This window comes from Mugil cephalus, chromosome 20 (genome assembly GCF_022458985.1).
Source record: "Mugil cephalus isolate CIBA_MC_2020 chromosome 20, CIBA_Mcephalus_1.1, whole genome shotgun sequence".
NCBI classification, from domain to species: domain Eukaryota; kingdom Metazoa; phylum Chordata; class Actinopteri; order Mugiliformes; family Mugilidae; genus Mugil; species Mugil cephalus.
This window is the reverse complement of record NC_061789.1, coordinates 1,044,349-1,064,963: the sequence shown is the minus strand read 5'-3', so window position 1 is coordinate 1,064,963 and position 20,615 is coordinate 1,044,349. Positions and strand designations below refer to the sequence as shown.

The 20,615-nt window shown below is 44.2% G+C and overlaps 1 protein-coding gene across 4 annotated transcripts in view; it reads left to right on the top strand.

Moving 5' to 3' along the window:
* Nucleotides 1-20,615, top strand: part of LOC124997477 (voltage-dependent T-type calcium channel subunit alpha-1H-like) — a 102,244-nt gene that overhangs the window by 39,424 nt on the left and 42,205 nt on the right. For all 4 annotated transcript variants that reach the window (XM_047571193.1, XM_047571195.1, XM_047571194.1 and 1 more), the window contains exons 3-7: nucleotides 13,608-13,719; nucleotides 14,054-14,187; nucleotides 15,238-15,335; nucleotides 17,901-18,060; nucleotides 20,310-20,610. In XM_047571193.1, the coding sequence (XP_047427149.1) occupies nucleotides 13,608-13,719; nucleotides 14,054-14,187; nucleotides 15,238-15,335; nucleotides 17,901-18,060; nucleotides 20,310-20,610 (805 nt within the window). The remainder of the gene's footprint in view (nucleotides 1-13,607; nucleotides 13,720-14,053; nucleotides 14,188-15,237; nucleotides 15,336-17,900; nucleotides 18,061-20,309; nucleotides 20,611-20,615) is intronic.

Genomic DNA, 20,615 nt, shown 5'->3' with positions numbered 1-20,615 from the left:
CTCTACTAATTCACAACAAATAAACCTTTATGTCTTTTCTTTACATGTCTTTCCTCTCCTGGGCTCCTTATCTACCCTCCTCTCTCCCACCCGCTCCCTTATAATACAGCAGAACGGTGCAGCAGTGATCAAGCCTGATCTATAAAACACACTGAAGCAGTGAGGAGCGTACTGTGGGTCAGCTCTGTGCTCCTCTGGAAAACCATGACGCTCCCAAACAAAAGACTCGACCAAACAGAGCGTGTTTCACTGTGTTAGCAGCTGATTAAGATCAATAATCCTGGAAGTTCGACAGGACTAATATGAGAATGCATTTAAACGGAGGCTCTTTACATTTGCGCGTGTGTGAGATTAAATCTCATATGTGAAGGATTAAGCTCCTGTGTGTGTGTTAGGTTTCATCTATAGTTCACATGCAGAGGCCGAGGGACGAATGAGGGAAATGAGAGGGAGGTGATTTTTTTTGTTTTCCTCCCCTCTCCCTTGATAATTTGGAGCGTGAGACTAGTTAAGGAGGAGGGGGAGGAGGAGGGGGAGGATGGGAGGGTGGAGTGGAGGAAAGGCTGCGAAAGGAGGAGAGGAGACACTATTAAAAAAGGAGGAAATAATTAAAGAGAAATGTAAACATGGGCTAAAGATGCCAAACACGCCACCTCCCTGTCCTCAGCTCGCCTCCCTCCCGCTCCCTCCTTCTCTCTGAGGACACTTTGCTGGAATCTGTGGACTGCGGTCGGTTACTAAGCAACCAGAATCCTGTCGAAACTGTGTCAGAGAGACAGAGACTGAGAGAGAGAGAGAGAGAGAGAACCACGCAGGATGAAAGTGGTCCTCCTAATCGCCATGATCAGTCAGGATGTTTATGTCCAGCCGTCGCCCACGGTCCACGTGTCGTCAGCGTGTAGATTTACTGAGGACTGAATAAAGGAAGCCATATTATCCCCATTAAAACGCCTCACATTACACAATAATGCTGGATTATAACCCGTCATCTGGTACTCGAGTGTCCACTTTCCCAGTTGGAGAATGTTTTAGAGGCAAAATGCTTCCAAGTTCCCGTTCAGGCATCACATCAACATCCGCCCTAAGTAATCTGACCACAAAAGACCAGCGTTACGTCCAGGTTTGAACCACAGCAGAACGATGGACGGAGGAACAGCTCCTCTAAAGCCAAAGCCAGTAGAGCGCCCCCTGGTGGCTGGTCCAGTACACGTCATAAGCTCCACCCAGTGCGTGTTAGTGGATCAAACTAAAACACTAAAATATGGGTAAAATATTACTTTTCAAGGATGGTTCGTCATTTTTGATGCCATAGAAACAGGATGTGACATAATGACAGGAACCAGTCGCCATACCAACCGTCCGTAAAGTGGTGTCATGGGAATGTGAGTGTTGTAAACAAAAAATAAAAATAAATAAAATTAAAAATAAGTACACTGTTTAATCCAACATTTCCTGGTAACTGGTGGAGGAGAGTGGAGCATAAATGAAACGAAAGAAAGAAACAGATAACTAACCACATGTGAGAGACTCTTTCCATCTTGGTCCTAAATCTGGATCATGTCTCCAAGTCTCCAAACATGTGTCCCTGGTTCTGGTCCAGAAATCCATTAGAGACAGCAGCTGATACAATATTCTACTGCTCCGCTATCATATATCTAAAATCAGACGTCCAGTGCTGGCTGGGGACACATGTGGTGACACATTTTAATGAATTAACACCAGGTGTGAACACAGGAACTTAACAGATGGACAGGTGAGAGTTTTCAGGAAACTGGAAGAAAATGAAGGAGAACATTCTCTAAACAGAACAGTTAAGTTGCATTAATTAAACTGAACTCATGGAAATAACTATGTGGTAAAGTAAAATGCTAATGCTAATGCTTGCAAAGTTGAAGACGCTCACACAGCTAAGATCTGCCGGACCAATCAGATCGTTAGGTGGGCGGGGCTTAATGTGGTGATTGACAGAAGAGTGACTGTTCATGCAGGTCGTCTGGATTAGTTTAACTCTCTGATTGGTTGGAGGACGAGCTAATGATGCAGAGGTATTTTTATTTCTCTGTAATTAAATCCAGACTCATCAGGCCGTCGCTGACTGTTCACACTGTACCTCATTTATCTACTGTATGTGTGACGACGTGTTGGCTGACTCGTGTAGAGGAGGTCAAGGTGAAGCTGAGCTGTTCTCACCCTCCAGGCAGGTTTGACTCCCCCCTCCTCCTCCTCCTCCTCCTCCTCCTCCTCCTCCTCCTGCATCAGTGTGTGTGTGTGGTCTAGTTTTTCTTCATTTGTCCTTGTGGGAAGGAGTAAAACCTGTTAAATATTGGTTTTAAAGATAAATATTACAATCAGAGTTCTGGTTAGAGAATGAATTATGTCAGTTTTAGGCCCCGTAAACACAAAGACATGAGTTTGTGTGTGTGTCAGTGAAGGTTTAAGGCCAGGCCCCACCTGATGCAGCTGCTCTATTTAGGTCTCCATGCGCCCCCCTTCCCTCTCTCCCTTTCTTCTCTTTGGCATACTATAACCCCCCCCCCCCCCCCCCACCCCCCCACACACACACAGAGCAGATGACAGAGAGAGGAGACTCTCACCTTGGGATGCCTCCTGTTCAGGTGTGTTACATGTCAGCGGTGTTTCAGGAACTATGTGCACACTGCAGCTCTGCAGAGACTCCACCGTGTCCAGTGTAGTTTTATAAGGCAGTGAGCTGGTTTGTGATCGATTCGTTCATCAGAATCAAACACGATGTGATGGTGGATGTGAAGTTGCTCAGAAAACATTTCTCCATCCATCAAGAGCGAATCTGCAAATTAGTGGGAGATGAAAGAGAAACTGTGTCGGAACGACAGAGGGAATCCTGGCGATACTGCGTCACTGCTGCCTTCGCCTCCTCTCAGGGGTGTAGGAGGAGGGATGCAGGGATGGAGAGATGAAAGAGGGAAAGAGGAGACGGGGAGGGAGGGAGGGGAAGAAGAGGAGCGAGTTCAGGGACGAGCTGATTTATGAGTTTCCGTTTCTGAGTCGGTTCGTCTTCAGGGACTCGACGTCGACACACGAGAAGCACGCGGCTCTGCAACTAGTCATCCTGTTGGCAAAGTCCTTAAAGTAGTGATAACAGCAGAGCAGGGGGGAGGAGGGGGGGGCTCAGCGGCAGATGGTCAAATAAATGAACAATCGTCCCGATCAAACGCAGCTGAATCTGGACTGGAAGCGATCCACCGCCACATGGACGCAGGGAGGAGGAGGGAGGAGTCAGGACAGAGATGAGACGGGGAGAAAGAATAAAAAAAATAAGAGTTTGGAGATGAGCGGTGGAGAAGAAAGGACGGCAGAAGGGAAGCAGAGCTCATTAAGAGGGGATGGAGTGATGAAGGGAGGAGGACAAACGTGGTCAGTCGGGCGACGCAAACAGTCGGAGGAACTCGGGGTCCTGCAGAGCTCCTCAGGAGCTGCTGCTCGGTGGAAACAGAAAGAAGATCATCAGCGGCAGGTGTTTAGTTTCCTCCTGAGAAGAGAATGATGCACTGAGCTGAGGAAAAAAAAGACACTTCACCTTTACCTGCTTTAGTCACCGCTGCATGGGACATAAACATGTAGATGCACTTTATTTATTCTTTTATCCCAACGTACAGACGCGGCCGATCGACCAGACTCAAGAGCGTAATCAGGTTATTAGCTCTGATGGGATTGAGTTTGCTCTCCTCTAATGAAAGAGGGATGGACTGTGCCGTGAAAAATGAGGATGGGGGTGCAGAGAGATGGACTGCAGAGGAGGCGGGAGGGGGAATGTGCACGGGGGACGAGGCTCAGAATAAACTAAGAAAAAGAAGAAGAAGAGGGAGGTGAAAGGCCAAGGAGAAAGATGGAGGTCGGATAATACATCGAAAATAAAGGCGGTAAAAGAGGAAAGAGGTGAAGGTGAGAGTCAAGGGAGGAGGAGGGGAGGGGGGGTAATGTCCCTGTTGTATCGGATAAAATTTAATTTCATGTTAGAAAATGAATCAGCTTTGTACTTGAGAGGAATGAAATGTTCGGTCCAGCGGCTCATCAGTGATTTAAACATGGAGCTGCAACGTTCCATCACAAATTATACATTCATGGGTTTTTGGCCTTAGAGATCCATCAATCCACAAACCGCTCTCAGAATGCACTTCAGGGTTTTCTCTCTGCGTCTCTTTGTGTTCGTGGATCCATACGGACTCCATCTGAGAGCTAAGTGCTGCGACCGGTCACTGATCTGAACCCTCCACACTGATTACGTCTCATTTAACTCCTGATTCAGTGGAACGAAGCAAAGGGGAGAAATCAACAACAGTAACTTTACAGTGAAGGAGTGAGTGGTGATGGGTGTCTGGATGGACAGGTGTCATCTCTGCAGAACATTTTCAGATTCCCTGCAGCCTGGATCTGTAAAGTAGATTTTCCTATTTAATCGACGGACGCTCCAGAGCGTCCGCATCACATGACCCATTTAAGACGACGCAGCATCACAGAATCTCTGTTTCAGAAAGTCCTAACTTCAACCTACAGACCAGTTTTTAAATGAGAGATTATTATAAATAATTTACGCCACACTTTTACCTGAACGTTGCCGTCATGTTGGTGTGTGTTTGGAGCATGGGAGAAAAGCAAAACGCTAGCGAGCAGAGATGGCTAGTCAGCTTCAAATGATAGAAAGAAATAAAAAACGGCAGAGAGAAGCCGGAGATTTGAGACTTTTAGATATTATTACTTATTGTTACACCTGATAGTTTTGTAAGCAGTTGTTCAAAACCGCATGATTCCTGGATTTCATTGGGAATAATTGTGAATATCTTTGTTGTTTGCTAAATTTGTTCATAAGCTTTTTAAATTTACGCTTTAGATTTATATTCTAAGCTCTAAAAATGGTTGGTTCAGCATGTTTGTGGTTTTTACAGTGAAAAATCAACCTTTTTCCTACTCGGATTTTATGTTTTTAGGTCAAATGTGTTAAAACAGTTTGTTAAAATGAAAAAATAATTGTAAAATGACACACGTGAGTTAATTAAACTTAATTTGATAGATTGGATCAATTCATTAAAAAAAAAAAAAAAAAAATACTCAGATTGATGTTTTTTTTAAACACATGCAATTTCCTGCATCATCAGAAATGTGCCTGTGTCCACACACATGACGAAGCTCCAGCTCTGAGAGGACCGGAGGATGATTGGATTTCAGAAGTGAAATTAGGACAGGAAAGAGCTTCACGTAAACAAAGACACATTAAAGATGAGGAACGAGAAGGAGAAGATGGAGAATTCATTTTGAGGAAAGGAGTTTTAAATCTGAAATATCTCTAAATGAATTGCTACAGAGTGGAATCAAATTGAATCATGACCCTGTGAACGGGAATTAATTCAGGAAATTAGCTGTTAACGACAGCAGACATCGCTCCGCTGCATCGCAGCCATTTATTTCAACTCATATTGTTCACATGGAGATTTATTCTTGTTTGTGTTGTCGGACCAAAATAAAAACTGTAGCGAGGGGAAACTTAGACGCTGTGATGTGACGGGACATCTTAAAATGGCAGCTTATTGTAGAACATGAAGCCACGGAGCAGATACAGGGACGAGTTCTGGACTCAGAGAGGAGCTGGTGCAGGAATGCGAGACTAGTGAAGATCTCTTTGTGTTCAGCGCTTCTTTACTTTTTATCGCAGCCTCCTTCCTCCCCGCTGCGCTCTCTGCAGACTCCTCTCGTGCGCGGCGTCACCGAGCTGACAGCTCAGCCGGAGTGGGCCTGTGTGCGGCAAGATCTCCGCCTCACACTCGTGTTCATCCGTGTATGGCTAAGAGGTTGTGTAACGGCTCTGCCCCCATCGCTGTCGACCCCGTGAAGGTGCTACGTAAAAATAAAACAAAAGAAAACACAACCTGCAAAAACCACGAACCGAGCCTGGACTGCACACGTGCATCCAAACACTGTGCGTTCGTACGAGTGTGAATGTTCACTTTGTGTGTGTGTGTGTAAGTGTCATCACAGTCGCTGTAGGTGTGAGACTTTGCTCTGACAGAACGTGGTGGAAATGTAACAGGCTCGTACTAATGCTTCATGCTGCATTGTGATGCCTGCGTCTTGTTTAGGATCAGATTGTTGCTAATGAAACAAAAACAGAGTCATTCATGAGACGGATGAACGGCGCTGACGTTTCACTTTTCTGCCTCCTCTAACCCCATAGGCAGGAGTTCATCTCTCCATCTTTTAATCTTTTATGTTAATCACCCCCTGCTGCACGACAACGCTGTGTTGTTGTTTTACTGGAGGAGAATCACAAACAGGACGTACACGATCCAAATAACACAAACTGAAACGAGAGCAGCTGGAGTTCCTTAAGACGTTTGGCCACTTGTCTGAGTAGCTTCTTCACGTCTAAAAGCCTGGTGGGGTTTAAATAGGAACATCTGTGAGTGCTGCCTGTCAGAAACTCACACGACAAGAGTCTGCTAATGACCACATACTCCCCAGTAGTTGGAGGAAACTCAAAGACTGAGACTGAGACTTCACCGTCGATGCTCTGAAATCAGAGCCTGAACAGATGCTCGACAAACTGAGCCAAGGACGATCTGCAGAACGTTTGTGGAAAAGGTGCAAATCTCACTACGAATTAAAGGTGTAGAAAGTCAGGAACATTTCTTCTTCACTGGTCACAGAAGAAACATCTCCACTAACTCCTTCATTCAACTTTAGAATATGAGTTTGGATTTTCTTTTAAGGCACGTTTCAATCAATACCTCTGCAACAGCTGGATAGTTTCACACCCAATCAGAGCAATGAACACATGCCTGTACATAGACTGTATATAAATATGGACACCACATCTCCACTTCCTCTCATTGGCCAAACTGATGCTATTTTCTCAGGGATATGGGTGGCGCCATCTTGTGATTTTTGAGCCAATGTGTCCATTATGTTACATCTCATTTCGCTTTTCTTATATAAGTGACTTCTCCAAAAAATGCCACTTGAACACTTGACTCGTTATAGTAACCACCTGAAATGATAGAAAACATCCTTGAAAAACCAAGATGTTTTAGTTTGGTCCAAGTCCGGCCCACTAACATGGAGGGGGTGGAGCTTATGACCTGTACTGCAGCCTCCAGCCACTAGGGGGAGCTTTACTGGCTTTGGCTCCATTTTAGAGGAGCTGTTCATCTTTATACAGTCTGTGGTGACAAAAGATCCTGTGAAAACAACATACAGGAAGTAAAGCATGACAGGAAACACCAGGGAAGAAACTTTCAAAATGAAAAACGCATTCAAGAAAATGTTCAAAACTCATGAAGGATGTAAATGTCCTGTGAGCTGTGGATGTTGGTGCTGACCACTCCCACACTGTGAACCTGACTGGGGCTTGAACGTATGATGCATTTGAGAATTTTCTACTTCAAAACCAGAATGAGAAATGATGAGTCAGTCACAGAACCAGAGTAGCCATGTTTTTAATTGTTATAGACACTATAGATAAGTTCTTATAGTCTAATTTCTGAGGGACTTTGTAGACTTTATGTGATTCTTTTGAGCTGCATTTGAGCTGTAAGTCAGAGCTGGAAGAGTCCGCTTTAATAATCGTTAATAATCGCTGCCTCCTTTGAAGTTTTGACTTCATTTGTCCAAAGGTAAAAGTTGAGCTTGTGTGTGACAGAGTGCGTAGAAGACCGTGTCCTACAGACAGGATTAATGTTGGATTTATGAATATACGCCATTCGCTGCTCCCAGTGTGACGCCACGCAGACCTAATTAGATTTACTCAAAGTGCCCGGGCATGAATCGACCTCAACAAGTGACTCCAGGAACACTGTGTGCCTGGATTCTCTCCCGCCGGGGGGAGAGAGGCCGGCTGATCAGCGCTATATTTAATTAGTTTTGCAAAAAGCATAACTCTGCTTCCACATTAATCCGGGGTGAGGGTGTGTGAGCTGGGGAAAGTTTGCTGTGGCGAGCGCGCTCTGCAGCTACAGCCTGGATTCACTTTGACGACTTAGAGCTCATAAGTGTGTCTACGCATGCATGTGTGTGTGTGTGTTGTGGGGTGAAGTGAAGACAGAAGGGGGCTCAGGAGGTGTTGACTGCGGAGATTAAAGAGGAATTAGAGGAAGCAGAGCACAAGAAATCACACACACACACATGGAGAGAGCGAAAGCTGTCCTGAATATTCAAATCTCTCCTTTTAATTCTGCTGCAGATTAACGGGTGTTTCATCTGTGAGCGGAGGATCGACCTTACACGGCGAGCCTTGTTGTATGTGTGCGTCTCAGATTGTAGTAACAGCACATTGTGACTTAACACAGTGTTTTATAAGTGCTCCTGTGAGACGATGGAAATGGCTTTTGTTGAACATGTGCACACGACACAAACAGCGGCTGAAATGCCTCCGAGCTGTTGTTGTTTCTACAGAATTAAAGACACTAAATACTCGACATGCCGTCCCCACGGTTTTCTTCTCCCTCTCAGAGCAGCGGTGCTGTGCTGAGTTTGCATGTTCTTCCTGTGCCTGTGGGTGGGTTTTCTCCAGGTGCTTCCTCCCACAGTTAATTCCTCGTTAGGTTAATTGGTGATTCTCGTCTCTTCAGGAGCTGCCTGTAAAATGCAACATCAAAATGCAACATCGTGACAGCTCTGGACGTTGACTTCTTTCCACCGCAGAGATAAAGGGAGTGGAGCATTTAGGGAGGGAGTTTGTGTTTGTGTTTGTGGATGCATACAGTAATGGTTGTGCAGACTGTGCAGTGTTTCCTCTACATTCATTTAGGAGTGGCTTAGGCTGCCATTCCGCATGTCTCCACCTTCACAGCAGACTCATGCACTGCATCGGTCACTCGCGAGTACTAAGTTAAACCACAGATAACTATCCTGCTCAGTATCTACTCTTTGGTTCTTAATCTACCGGTTACCGTCACTTTGTAAACTTCCTCAAGTGTCTTGATCCGCTGGATAGTGCTCGGTTTATCATTAAAGAACAAGGTTATTATTTCCCACTTCTTAGAGAAATCCTAGAGGAAACTCTGCTGTGAGTACTAGTGCTATTAACTGCTGTTGTTGGTGTTGAGCTGCAGCCTGTTTTTATGTTTATCTGCAGCTCACAGTAAGTAGCACATGAGCCGTCTGATCTCAGCATGTACTCAGGTCAAGAATATAGCCTTCGTTACTGTCTGTTGGGTTTTCATTGGTCACGTCACAGTGCATCCCTGAGTTTACAGTAGTAGTGGCTCCCTAATCTATCGGTCTCCGCGGCAGAGCTAAGTGCTGCCACTGATCTCACCCTTCCTCACTTGCACTAATTACCTCTCAGTTAGCTCCTGATTCAGTGGAATAAAGCAAACGGGACGAGTTGAAGTTCATCTGCTTGGATTTCCTGAAAAAGCAGCAGCGAACAGCGAAGCTCGGACAGGAACCGCGAGGTTCAGACTGCATGGTGCACGCCAGCAGACGTCGGTCGGCGCCATCGCAGACGTTTATTTGTTAAGATGAAGCTTCTGTTTCGTCTCCAGCCTCGAGGACACAGTCCACATAAAACATGAGTGTCAGTTTATTTCTAAAGCACATTTAAAAACAACAACTGTTGAGCAAAGACGTTTTTTTATTGTCATTAAAGCCCTTCACCAGCAGAGCACATTAGAATGAAATACAGCAGCTGTGCACAGATGCAAAAATCATTATTTACTGACGTATGTGCATGAAGATATCTGTGGTAATAAATAGATATAAATTTAATAATTCTAGGAAGTGTCGTACAACAGAAGGTCAAGGTAAGGAAGAGGAAACACAAAATGACAAGTGCAGAATAAAAACCATTTATATATTATATATTTATATGATAATTCGGTGGATTCACCTGATCATCGTGCGTCACCGTGGACACAGATCCTGTGTCTCCAGGGAGAGTTAAGCTGTGCAGCGTTGTGGTATTTTAAGCTCGGTGGCTTCATCAGGTTTGAGGGGTTCAGGACGTCCCACCGAGGACGCTCAGGACACTTCTCTACATGTGTCCCAGATGGTTGGCTGGAATCGTTTTAATGTCTCTGTTTTGCAGAGGTGAATCATTGATGCCGTCCCCTCAGGTGTCCTCGGTAAATATTCCCACGCTCCATCTACAGCCTGATCCTGCAACAGTAACATATTCATCACACTGACAAAAGACATTCCTGCTCGTAGACACATGAATATTTGAGTCCAGACTGTTTTTCATATTCAGGTCAAGTATTTAAACAGCGGTTGTTACAGGTTGGGTGTCTTTATATTTGAAGGTCACTTCCTAAATCTATTGATCATTTTCTAAGCAGTCGATTTATCCTTTGGTTAATTTATTCCTAAATAATGAACATAAACTCCACCATTAAACTTGTAACATTTTCTCTTAATAAAATATCTGAACATGAATTTTATGAATTAATATAAGCGGTTTAGCTTATACGTGACGATAATGTTAATCACAAAGTTCAGATTTGTTCCGTGGAATGAGGAAAGATGCCGTTTTCTATATTCTGTCATTAATCCTCATCCATAGTGTTGAGTCTGGTTTAATTATTGATCTGATAAAGGTTGATAAAATCCAGCATTGCCATGTCAGCCATTAGGATTTCCATTAACATCTCCATGAGCATCGCTATTAGCATCTGCCCTGACGCCCAGACTCAGACCAACAGCCAACAATCAGATGAATCCAGGTGCTGAAGCTGCTGTCTGGTTGGTTGGAGGTCAGAGGCCCTTCTCTGTTGAGATGCTCGTGGCTTAGCGGTGGTTGATTAGGTTTAGGGTTAGGGTTAGTGTTAGTGTTTGGGTTTCATAATCAAGAGTGAATGTGTCCATGCAAATTGTTGTATTCATTCTGAAAATGCTGCAGGGATGCAGCCCCGTTCCCCATGTGACTGTGACATGTGGTGATGGACAGGACGGTAACGGTGGTCATGCACATCATCAGAGTGTGGTGGAGATGAATTAGCTCACAGCCAGATGTCTCTGATTGGTTGGAGGACTGTCCAGTTGATGCAGACAGATTCTTTTCCTCCGTATCAGCTGAGTGACTCATCAGGAAAATACTCGATGAAGTGGATTCATCCACATTTAAGTGACATATAAAGGTGGGGAGAGCTCTGTCCTCAAACAGCTCCAGATCTTTTGCTCCCGAGCGTCTTTGTGTTTGTGCACTTGTGCGTGCAGTAGATAATCTTAATGCAGTTTGCATATGGTCTGCGGTATCTGTGTGCGTTTTATGAGTCAGTAATGTGAAGTCATTGGTCACCGTTTGTTTTGTGCTTTAACTCTCCTTCTAATTAGAGCAGCGCTTCGCTTTGGGAATTCTTCCAAGCCTCATCTCAGCGCACACACCAGATCAGTGTGAGCGGAGTTTGGGGCAAAATTAGAAAAACAGCAGCATCTTCTTATTTGTTTTAGTTGCAGAGATGTGATTTTGCTCTTGTTATCCTCGTCCTTTGTCTTCCTTTAATCTATGGCCCCGTCCCTCTCTCACTCATCTTCTCCTTGTACTCCCTAATTGACTCTCTGTGTATTATTTATTCTCCGCTGATGAGACATGTTCTACAGTTATTGCAGCTGCAGATGCACCGTGACGCTCTCTCCATTTATCTTTTATGAGTTTCCTGATTTATGCCATCACATGAGGCTGCAACATGTCAGCGCTGCTCGGGTGGATTCGGACCTTCTGTGCCTTTGCCCACGTGCAACGTAGTTTTATTTAATTTGATAAAAGCAGAAATCTAACGAGAAACACTTCAACTTCTATAATCCACAAATATCACGAAAAGCTTTTATTTCTGTTCATGCACTGGAGCTTCAGCAGTGGCTAAATTATTAAGATCCCGTTCCTTTTAGAGCGTCTTTTTTAATATCTGAGAGGAAAAGAAGTTCAAAACACGACACAAGTTCTGGCTTTGTCCTAAATAGATAATCTTGTCCATTTTTTACATTTATTTATTTAAGCAGGGACTGTGTACATCAATGAACATTCCTTTTGAGAAAAGAGAAAGAGAGGAAACATAGATGCGCCCAGTTGCAGCCGAGGGCTGATTTAAATGGGTAGTTTCTCTGTCAGATGTTAATCAGAACAGTTCCTAAAAAAATACAATACACATAAGATATGCAAGTCACAATATAACATACATGAGACATGATCCTGTCATCACCTTGTGTGGTTTTTCCTCGACACATAATAATGAAGGATAAAGCAAACAAAAGGAAATCTAAAAAGTCAGAGTTCATCTTTTAGTGAAGTCAAGACTCTGTGATATTTGTAAACTAGAAAATAGACGATGTTTATACTAATTAAATCTTGAGAGGATGAAAACTCACACTCACCTTTTCACAGACGTTGAACTGTGAGTGACCGCTCATCGAGCTGAATTTAAAGTCATGCATCACTTCCTCAACATAACCTGACGTGCACCTCATTGAAAAGAGAACTCATGCATCTCAGCGGCTGAACAAGCACAAAGATCTCTCCCTCGCTCGATTCATCCAAACATCACGGTCCATACAGCTGTGTGAAGTCAAACTCAACTCAGCGTTTTAGTGGCATAATTACTGAACAATGCTGACACACCAGTGTTCACCAGCGTACACCAGCGTACAGGTGGAGCTGCTTTCTCCAGCGCAGCCCCCTACGGCGACGGCTCTGCAGGAACCGGCTGCTGGAGCACGAACTAAAGTGTAGATTAAAGAAAGAAACTAAAATGAAACGACTCTGACTGTGAAACAAGAAAAATGATTAAACTGTCGCGGCCTCTCCTCACACACACACTCTCCCTCGTGATGCCATGACGACGCTGCCACATCAGTTAGTCACATTCAGTCTGCGTCATGTTTATCCAGAAGAAGACGGCTGCAATCTGTCATCACTCAGTCACACCTGAATGACTGGTTATTAGATGTGAGATATTCACCATGAAAACTGCTTCACACATTTCACTTAACCCATTCATTCGACCTGTTACCTACTCAATATTAAATATGACGTCTACTCCTTTGCCAGTTCATTAGTAACATCAAATGCAGTTTAATAAAACAGTCCTGCACTAAAGCGTATCTGCGAATGCGGGATACTGGGCTGTACTCAACCTCCTTCCTGATGCATCCTAAATAAAATGTCTGGGTCAAGAACACATGCATTTCACATGAACTCATGCTAAGAATCACTACTGTATGTTCTAGGAAAGACAGATCAGAGGGTCAGGAAGCAACGGTGACAGTAATAATGTTTCCAGAAATGGGAATGACCCAAAAGCTGGACACTCAGGATTCAATCATAAAAGGGCAAAAGGTGCTGCAGCCTCAGGGCGGGAAGATCCAAACAAAACGAATCCAACACAGAAAAATAGGATAGATCCTGATCTGCTGGAGGCGTGGAAATGTGTAGAAACACACAGACGAGCTGAGGGAAAGTCAGTAGTGACTGGGGAATGAGAACAAATACACGGGGATCATAACGAGTAAAACATGCAAGTGTTTGCATAGAGATGCTAGAGGACCTATCAGGTAGAATCAGCGAATGAGTCGTTTCTCGCTTGCTGTTGATGCTTTAATGTGACGTCCTGTGTATTTTGACCTTAACCTTTTCCCTCGTGCACGTGGTTCGAGCACGTGTCCATGCTGGTGATCCTGCTCAACTGTGTGACTCTGGGGATGTTCCAGCCGTGCGAGGACGTCGCCTGCCAGTCAGAGTGGTGCCGCATCCTGCAGGTTAGCGCCGCGCTCTCAACCCCCTCATAAACCATCTTTAATTATTAAATGTTTGTTATTTCCACACTCTAGATTCTACCTACTTCCCTCTCTTTTTCCCGTCTCACTCTCATTAGTTTCAGCCGATCCTCGCTGCAGTGGCCTGTTGATTCTTGGCTCATTAAATCCAAATACAGACATTCCCTCAGCCGTCTAATTAGCTGAGACACGGCCACGCTAAGACTGAGCTGTTCCCTGCTGGGATGACTCAGACTGGACGCAGACCTTTACCTGTTCCTGTTATCCTCGTTATTTCTGTCTTGTCATTTTTGATTAATTTTATATTTTTACTCAGGTGTTGGACGACTGCATCTTCGCTTTCTTCGCGGTGGAGATGGTGATCAAGATGGTGGCTCTGGGGATTTTTGGCCCCAACTGTTACCTCGGTGACAAGTGGAACCAGCTTGACTTTGTGATCGTCATGGCCGGGTTGGTTACATCCTACACCGTCCACAAATGACCTAATTTTTCTTTCGTCATCAGCAGCTAAATGAGCCTGATTTGCATGAAATAAAAATTCTTCCAGTTCTACACAACATAAACACTCACAGCACACAGCATTGTTCCTTTCTGAGAAGTGAATACCTACAGCGTTGTGTAATCTCTGCGTGTGTCCTGTCATTATCAGGATGGGGATGCAATTTGTTCTGGTGTGCTGTTTTCTATCCCTCCGCGTTTTACCGCTGGAGAGAGAGAAATCTGCAGCACGTATCGTTAAATGGGAGGCAGCAGCTCGAGCAGATGTTTAAAGAAATGTTAGGATTTGTGTCATCGAGTGAAGAAGAAGATTTACAAGAAAAAAAAACAGTTTGTCTCCAGCTGGGACACATAGGACATACAGCGGCGCTTCAGAATTTACTACATTTCTGGATAAAAATGAATCAAACCATCAGTGGATTTTCACACAAGTCACTGAAGTAGAAAAAAAGAAGCCAATAAAACAGAAAAATGAGCCAATATTACATATCAAAGACGTGTTCAAGCTCCAATAAGAGTCCATGTGTCTCAGATTGATGACTTGTGTCTTCACAACACACAGTTTAAAGAAGTGTATGATGACAAAGGAGACTAGTGAGGAGCTCAGAGACGGAGTTGTTGTTGCTCATCGGGCCAGAAAAGGTTACAAAACCAGTTCTGCTCCATCTGGTTCCAAGACGTTTGTCATTATTGATGAACCAATGAATTCTGAATTCTACCAGTGAACTCTAAAAGAAAATATGAGGAGAAACTGGGTCACGCAGCAGGACAACAGGGAGCAACTATTAGAACTAAGCCCCGGCTACCTACTTGCATTTTTCCAGATTGATTATGTTTGCGTGCTGCACAGAAGCTTTTGACTCTGTAATTAAATGCCAAATGCTCAGTAATTACGTGGGTTGTTTCCATTAGAAGCCTGATTGGATTATCGGTGTTCTTGTTGTTGTTTCTTTGTGTAGATATCTGAAGTGAAACTTTCTGTCCTCTGACGTGTCTCCTCAGGGTGATGGAGTATTCTCTGGACGGCCACAACGCCAGCCTCTCAGCCATCCGTACCGTCCGAGTGCTCAGGCCGCTGAGGGCCATCAACAGAGTACCGAGTAAGAGCTTTACAGGATCATCTGCACCTTTCATTTTCCTTTTCATCAAAGCCCTGGTCTGAAGAGGTTTCATCCAAGTAGCTTCTTCAGTCCTAAAAGATGCGTGGGGAGGTTCCTACCTGAAAATCACATGACCTGGATCCATTATATTGTTTCACCTCGTTCTTTGGAGCTTCTGTCACTCACGGACTAATCTCATTAGGAAGACAGTTTTACTAGACCATAGCGAGATTTGTGATATGAAGATGCAGGAAATGTTGTGTACTTTGAACTGATTCAAGATTTTTATGAATCAGTGTCTGGTCTTTAAGATCAGATCAGATTTTTTAATATAAATCTGATCATGCAGCCCTGCTACAGAGGTTTGCATGCTCATGTCCTGCACAGTATCTCCTGTTTTTTTGCATGGGTGGAGGTATTCCTTTTGCATGCCCTCGTCTGTTGTAGCCTGTGTCTGACGACCTAACGGTGAGTTGACCGATGATCCAGCGCTCCAGTGTTTGCTTTAACCTGACGGTGGCTTGCCAGTGCTGACGGATCATTTTCCTAAAAGCTCTGTGACAGAGGCGGCCATGAATCTCCAGCTAAAGAGGATCAGCGGACAACGGTGTCATAACAACTTACAGGATTATTAACCTAGCATACACGAGGCGGGCGGCCCAGCTCAGACTCTGGCTGCGAGTACGGGCGGCCATTTTGTTCAATAAATTTCTCGTTAGCGGTGCCGGCCGTTAGCAACGTTGACCTGAAACTCACCCTCATAAATGATGACATTTGCACAAGTGCCTGTGGAGGTTTCAGTGACGGTAACGCAGTCAGAAAGAAGGGCAGGAGGTCGGTTATTCTGAAACCATGCCCACAAACAGTCACACACCCATGCACTATGATATTGTACCTCTTTAAGCAACATTGCTAAGCTAACAATCAGCCAAGGTCGCTCCCTGAAGATGGATGGAGACGGAGAGAAGAGAGAGCGAGAGTTCAGCGTAGATGCACATCAGCATTCATTCATTTGTGTTGTCCTCCCTCTATGTTCTCCACCTCTTTTCCTTTTATTTAAACTCAAACAGATATTTGCGGTCGCCGTGCTCTTCTCCAGCCGTTGTTTCCTGAGTGGATGGTTCCTGTACATAGTTGGACAGAATGTTTTTTTGCTGTAGCTTAGATACAACGAGCGTCACTCTCTGTTTCTGCCTCTGCAAAGTCTCCGATGGCCGCCTTACGCTCACAACCACATACCTTCCCCCGCGTCCCTCCAATACATCACAGTATTAACCACTATGTGCAACATGTGCAGCTTCTTTCAGCAGCCTTTCATTCCTGTTCAGAGCAGCAGCACATTCATTTAAACTGGGTATTTAATTAATTATCCTTCTATAACTTTTTATTTTACCCGCACGGCTGCAACAGCATCTCACTGGAGCACTAATAGGCTGAACCGACACCGGCCCTGCTGCACAGGTCTCACACATGGAAAAGTTGAGCTCTGCAGCTGAGTTGTAAACAGTGAAGGAAAGTTGAAATTAATTTTTGTATCTCTCACTGCACCCTGGCTGCAGGCTGGACTCTTCAGTCTTCCCATCTTTGTTGAAAAAATGTCCAACACCGACAGAAAAACACTGATCAGTCATTCCCACTGAGCTCGGGTGGTTGGTTGATTAACAAGGTCATGACCGCCACCACATTTTACAAATGCAAGTACACTGAAGAGTGAAGCACCTGTGCACCAGCAGCTAAACTTCTACATGAATGACTATTATTAATTAATCACAAAATCTAAGCTAATGGGAATTTATTTAATACATAAAACCCAAATTCCTTCTGGCGGAAAGTTGCCCGTGGGCTTGAATTAGTTTACACTTAAAGTTGAGTCTGGTACCACCTAGCTACATAAAGTTATACACCATATTTAATTAAACAAGAATGTTCACATTTTCCTCTTCTCTGTTTAATAATATGTCTCAATAATAACCATTAATTTATGTTACGAACATTTTTCTGTCACATTTAGCTTCTGGCTCATGTTTAATAAGAACCCAGGAGAGTTTCCTGTAGTTGAGGCTCAACTCAAAAGTGCATCATTATGCATCATGAGTTTTTCTTTTGGATCTGAGACAAAAAACAAGAAAAAACAGAATTAGCCAAAGCACTGGAGCAGTTCTGTAAATGTGATCAGTGTGACAAGGCTGTGATATATGTGAAAGGGGCCAGAACCGGTTGTGACGACCTCTGGGACCAGATCCCTGACTCTGCTGACGCTAAACACTCCTGACAACTGGAGATGGATGCTGAATGCATGCGGTTAGATAACGCTAGCCACAAGGAAAACTTTGAGTTCAACTCCCAGATGGATGGAATAACGTCAAGCTGTCACTTTCAGTATTGTCATCACGTGTAATGTTATTATGGGGATGAGGTCCTGGGTTCCGGTCTTGTAGGATCAATAGAGGTTGTCAGGGTGCATGGAAACCAGGGGTGTAGCTGCAGGTTCATGCATCCAAAAGTCAACGTGTGCATGATGGACATTATTAGTCATTTCTTTTCTGTTTGTGTGCCACCGTGTAGGTATGAGGATCTTGGTGACGCTGCTGCTGGACACCCTCCCCATGCTGGGAAATGTTCTCCTCCTCTGCTTCTTTGTCTTTTTTATCTTCGGCATTGTGGGAGTCCAGCTCTGGGCGGGACTGCTGCGCAACCGCTGCTTCCTGGATGCGGACATCAGAAAGTAAGGAACGCAGCCTTGTGACGCAGGATTTAGTTGTTGGAAGTAGCAAAGTTTGACTCCAGGAAACTGTCAAATCTACAGGAGATATTTGGACATGTGCATTGATCGAATGTTTTAAATAAATTCAAATACATTATTTCTATGGTATTCAAACATAATCACAACTTTCTGCCAAATGTAGATTCAAATTCTGCTATTAGCATACTTATTGTGGATTTCACTTAGGTGAAATGGAAATCGCAGAAAGCAGTGATAACACGCTAGTCATTAGCATCTTTATTGTGATATTTTAATATTCAATAATTATTCCCATAAACATTTTGCTTATAGAGCTTCTCTGTTATATTATGGAAGGTGTGCTCAGTGCTGGTAACATTGACATTTCCAGGTTTGGGATTAATACGTTGCATGAAGCAAAGACACAGACATGGTGGCTTGTTAGAGTGTGTGTTAGTTCCCTGCAGGATGAACTCGTGTTATCTCTGTATTGTCTGATATTTCTAATAATGAATGTAAATTAAAAAAGGCCAGCGCACAAGTTCTGATATCTGTTCCAACGTTTTACAGATGACATGATTAAATATATTTCCAAAAACGAACAGAAAGAATATGAAACAAACAAAATAAATAAATAAACCAACAAAGCAGCACATCAGTTAATTACATCGAACAAACTCCTCTAAAAAAGGCAACAAGAAATAATCAGTTCATAAAAGAATGAAAAGATGAACCAACTGAGACGTTATGAACTTTGTGGAATTCCTCGATCAAACCTCTAAATAAATGTAAATCTTATCTTTCTCAAACCAGCTCTTACAAAATGGCAGTTCATTTCTACTGAGGTAAAACAGAGAAAATCTGCACGACACAGACTCACAAACTAGAACTACTGCCCAGAGGACACAGCGTGTTCTCTCAGCTCCCAAAGACAAGGCTGAATTTTCTTTCGGCGCTGCACATGTTGTGAGAGTATTACATAAACCGATTCTCCCACATTTATCTGATCATGATGAAAAAAGATTTGACATAAAAGCAACAGACAAACATTCACTTTCTCCCGAATCAGACAAACACAGGCCGAGGAAAGGTCAGTCAGCGATGTAGCTGCTGGGCGTAAAATTACACAAGAGAAGAAGAGAAACCGCTTCAGCGTCCTCCAACCTCAGGAAGCTAACAATGTCATTAAGAGATCCTTGAGCTAATTCTGTTTTGATGTAATGGTACAAATTGTACCAGAGTTAACGCTGCTGAATCCGTTCTGTTTGAGGGAGAGAAAGAAGGCCAGAAAACAGCAGCTTAATATTTCATAGCCAGCGCTGCTGTGTTTCCTCTCTCAGAACAAAGTTGACCTCCACTGCAAGATGAATCCAAGCCGTCTGCAATAACACACGTGGACGCACACAAAGTTGTGCATTAGATGTTTTTGCCAAATCAATTTCTAGAAGTTTTCTACGAGATTCTGCTGGTGCTGGAAGCCCATCAACTATTTATTCTGCAGAATCTTTTAAGCAGAGACACTCGAGAAGGAGTCAGACGAGCAAACACCGACGTTCTTGAAGGAAGGACGTAAACAGAGAAAGCAACAGGCAAACAACTTCTGAGAATTCAGGAGTCACTGGAACGATGCAGGAGAAAGTCAGTCGGTCGAGGCTTCCTGCCCTGAACACGTCTCTCCTCGCCAGCACTTGGAGGCTTGGATGTCTCTCCATATAAGAGTCCACATGGAGCTCTCCAATTTAAGGGGAAGGGTTATAAATAAGTAGGTGAATTGTGGGACAAACACGGCTGTCTGCCATGAGTAGAACAGCTGTCACCATGGATACCAGCAGATAACTGGCTCACTCTCTCAGACATGAAGTCCTTTAAACATAACAGAGGTGGATTGGATCAGAGCCCACATGAGGCTGACCCCATTCTGGCAGCCTAACGTGTACCGTCTGGTTTTTAGCCTCTGGAGGCAGCGGTCAGTGTTGCAGGGGTTGGGGTAGGACTGCTGCAGCCAGCAGACGACAGGGCAGGACATCCTGTTCCATGCACATGTTTGATTTACAACTTCAGACATGAATCACAGATTAGAGCTGATGTTTAAACACGTCATAGTTAACAGTTTAAGTTTTGGGTTCAGTAGCTCCTGTTTACCTGCAGGCAGCCAAAGCCTCCTCATGCATCACTGGTTTATACATCTCAGACTACAAACAGATCCCACATAATCACATGAACGATACTAATACTAGTTTCTTTTCTTGCAGAATGGACAACAGCTCTATAGATGCTTACTACATGACGGAGGAAGGTGAAGACAGCCCGTTCATCTGCTCCACTCCTCATGAGAACGGGATGCTACGCTGCAGCGATGTGCCCCCCTACACCGAGGGCGGGGCCGAGTGCTCATTGGCCTACTCCCAGCAGAGCTTGGTGGGTGGGGCCAGCGTCAACGGCTGCGTTAACTGGAATCAGTACTACACCGTCTGCCGGCCCGGGGACCACAACCCTCACAAAGGAGCTGTCAACTTTGACAACATCGGCTACGCTTGGATAGCCATATTCCAGGTGAG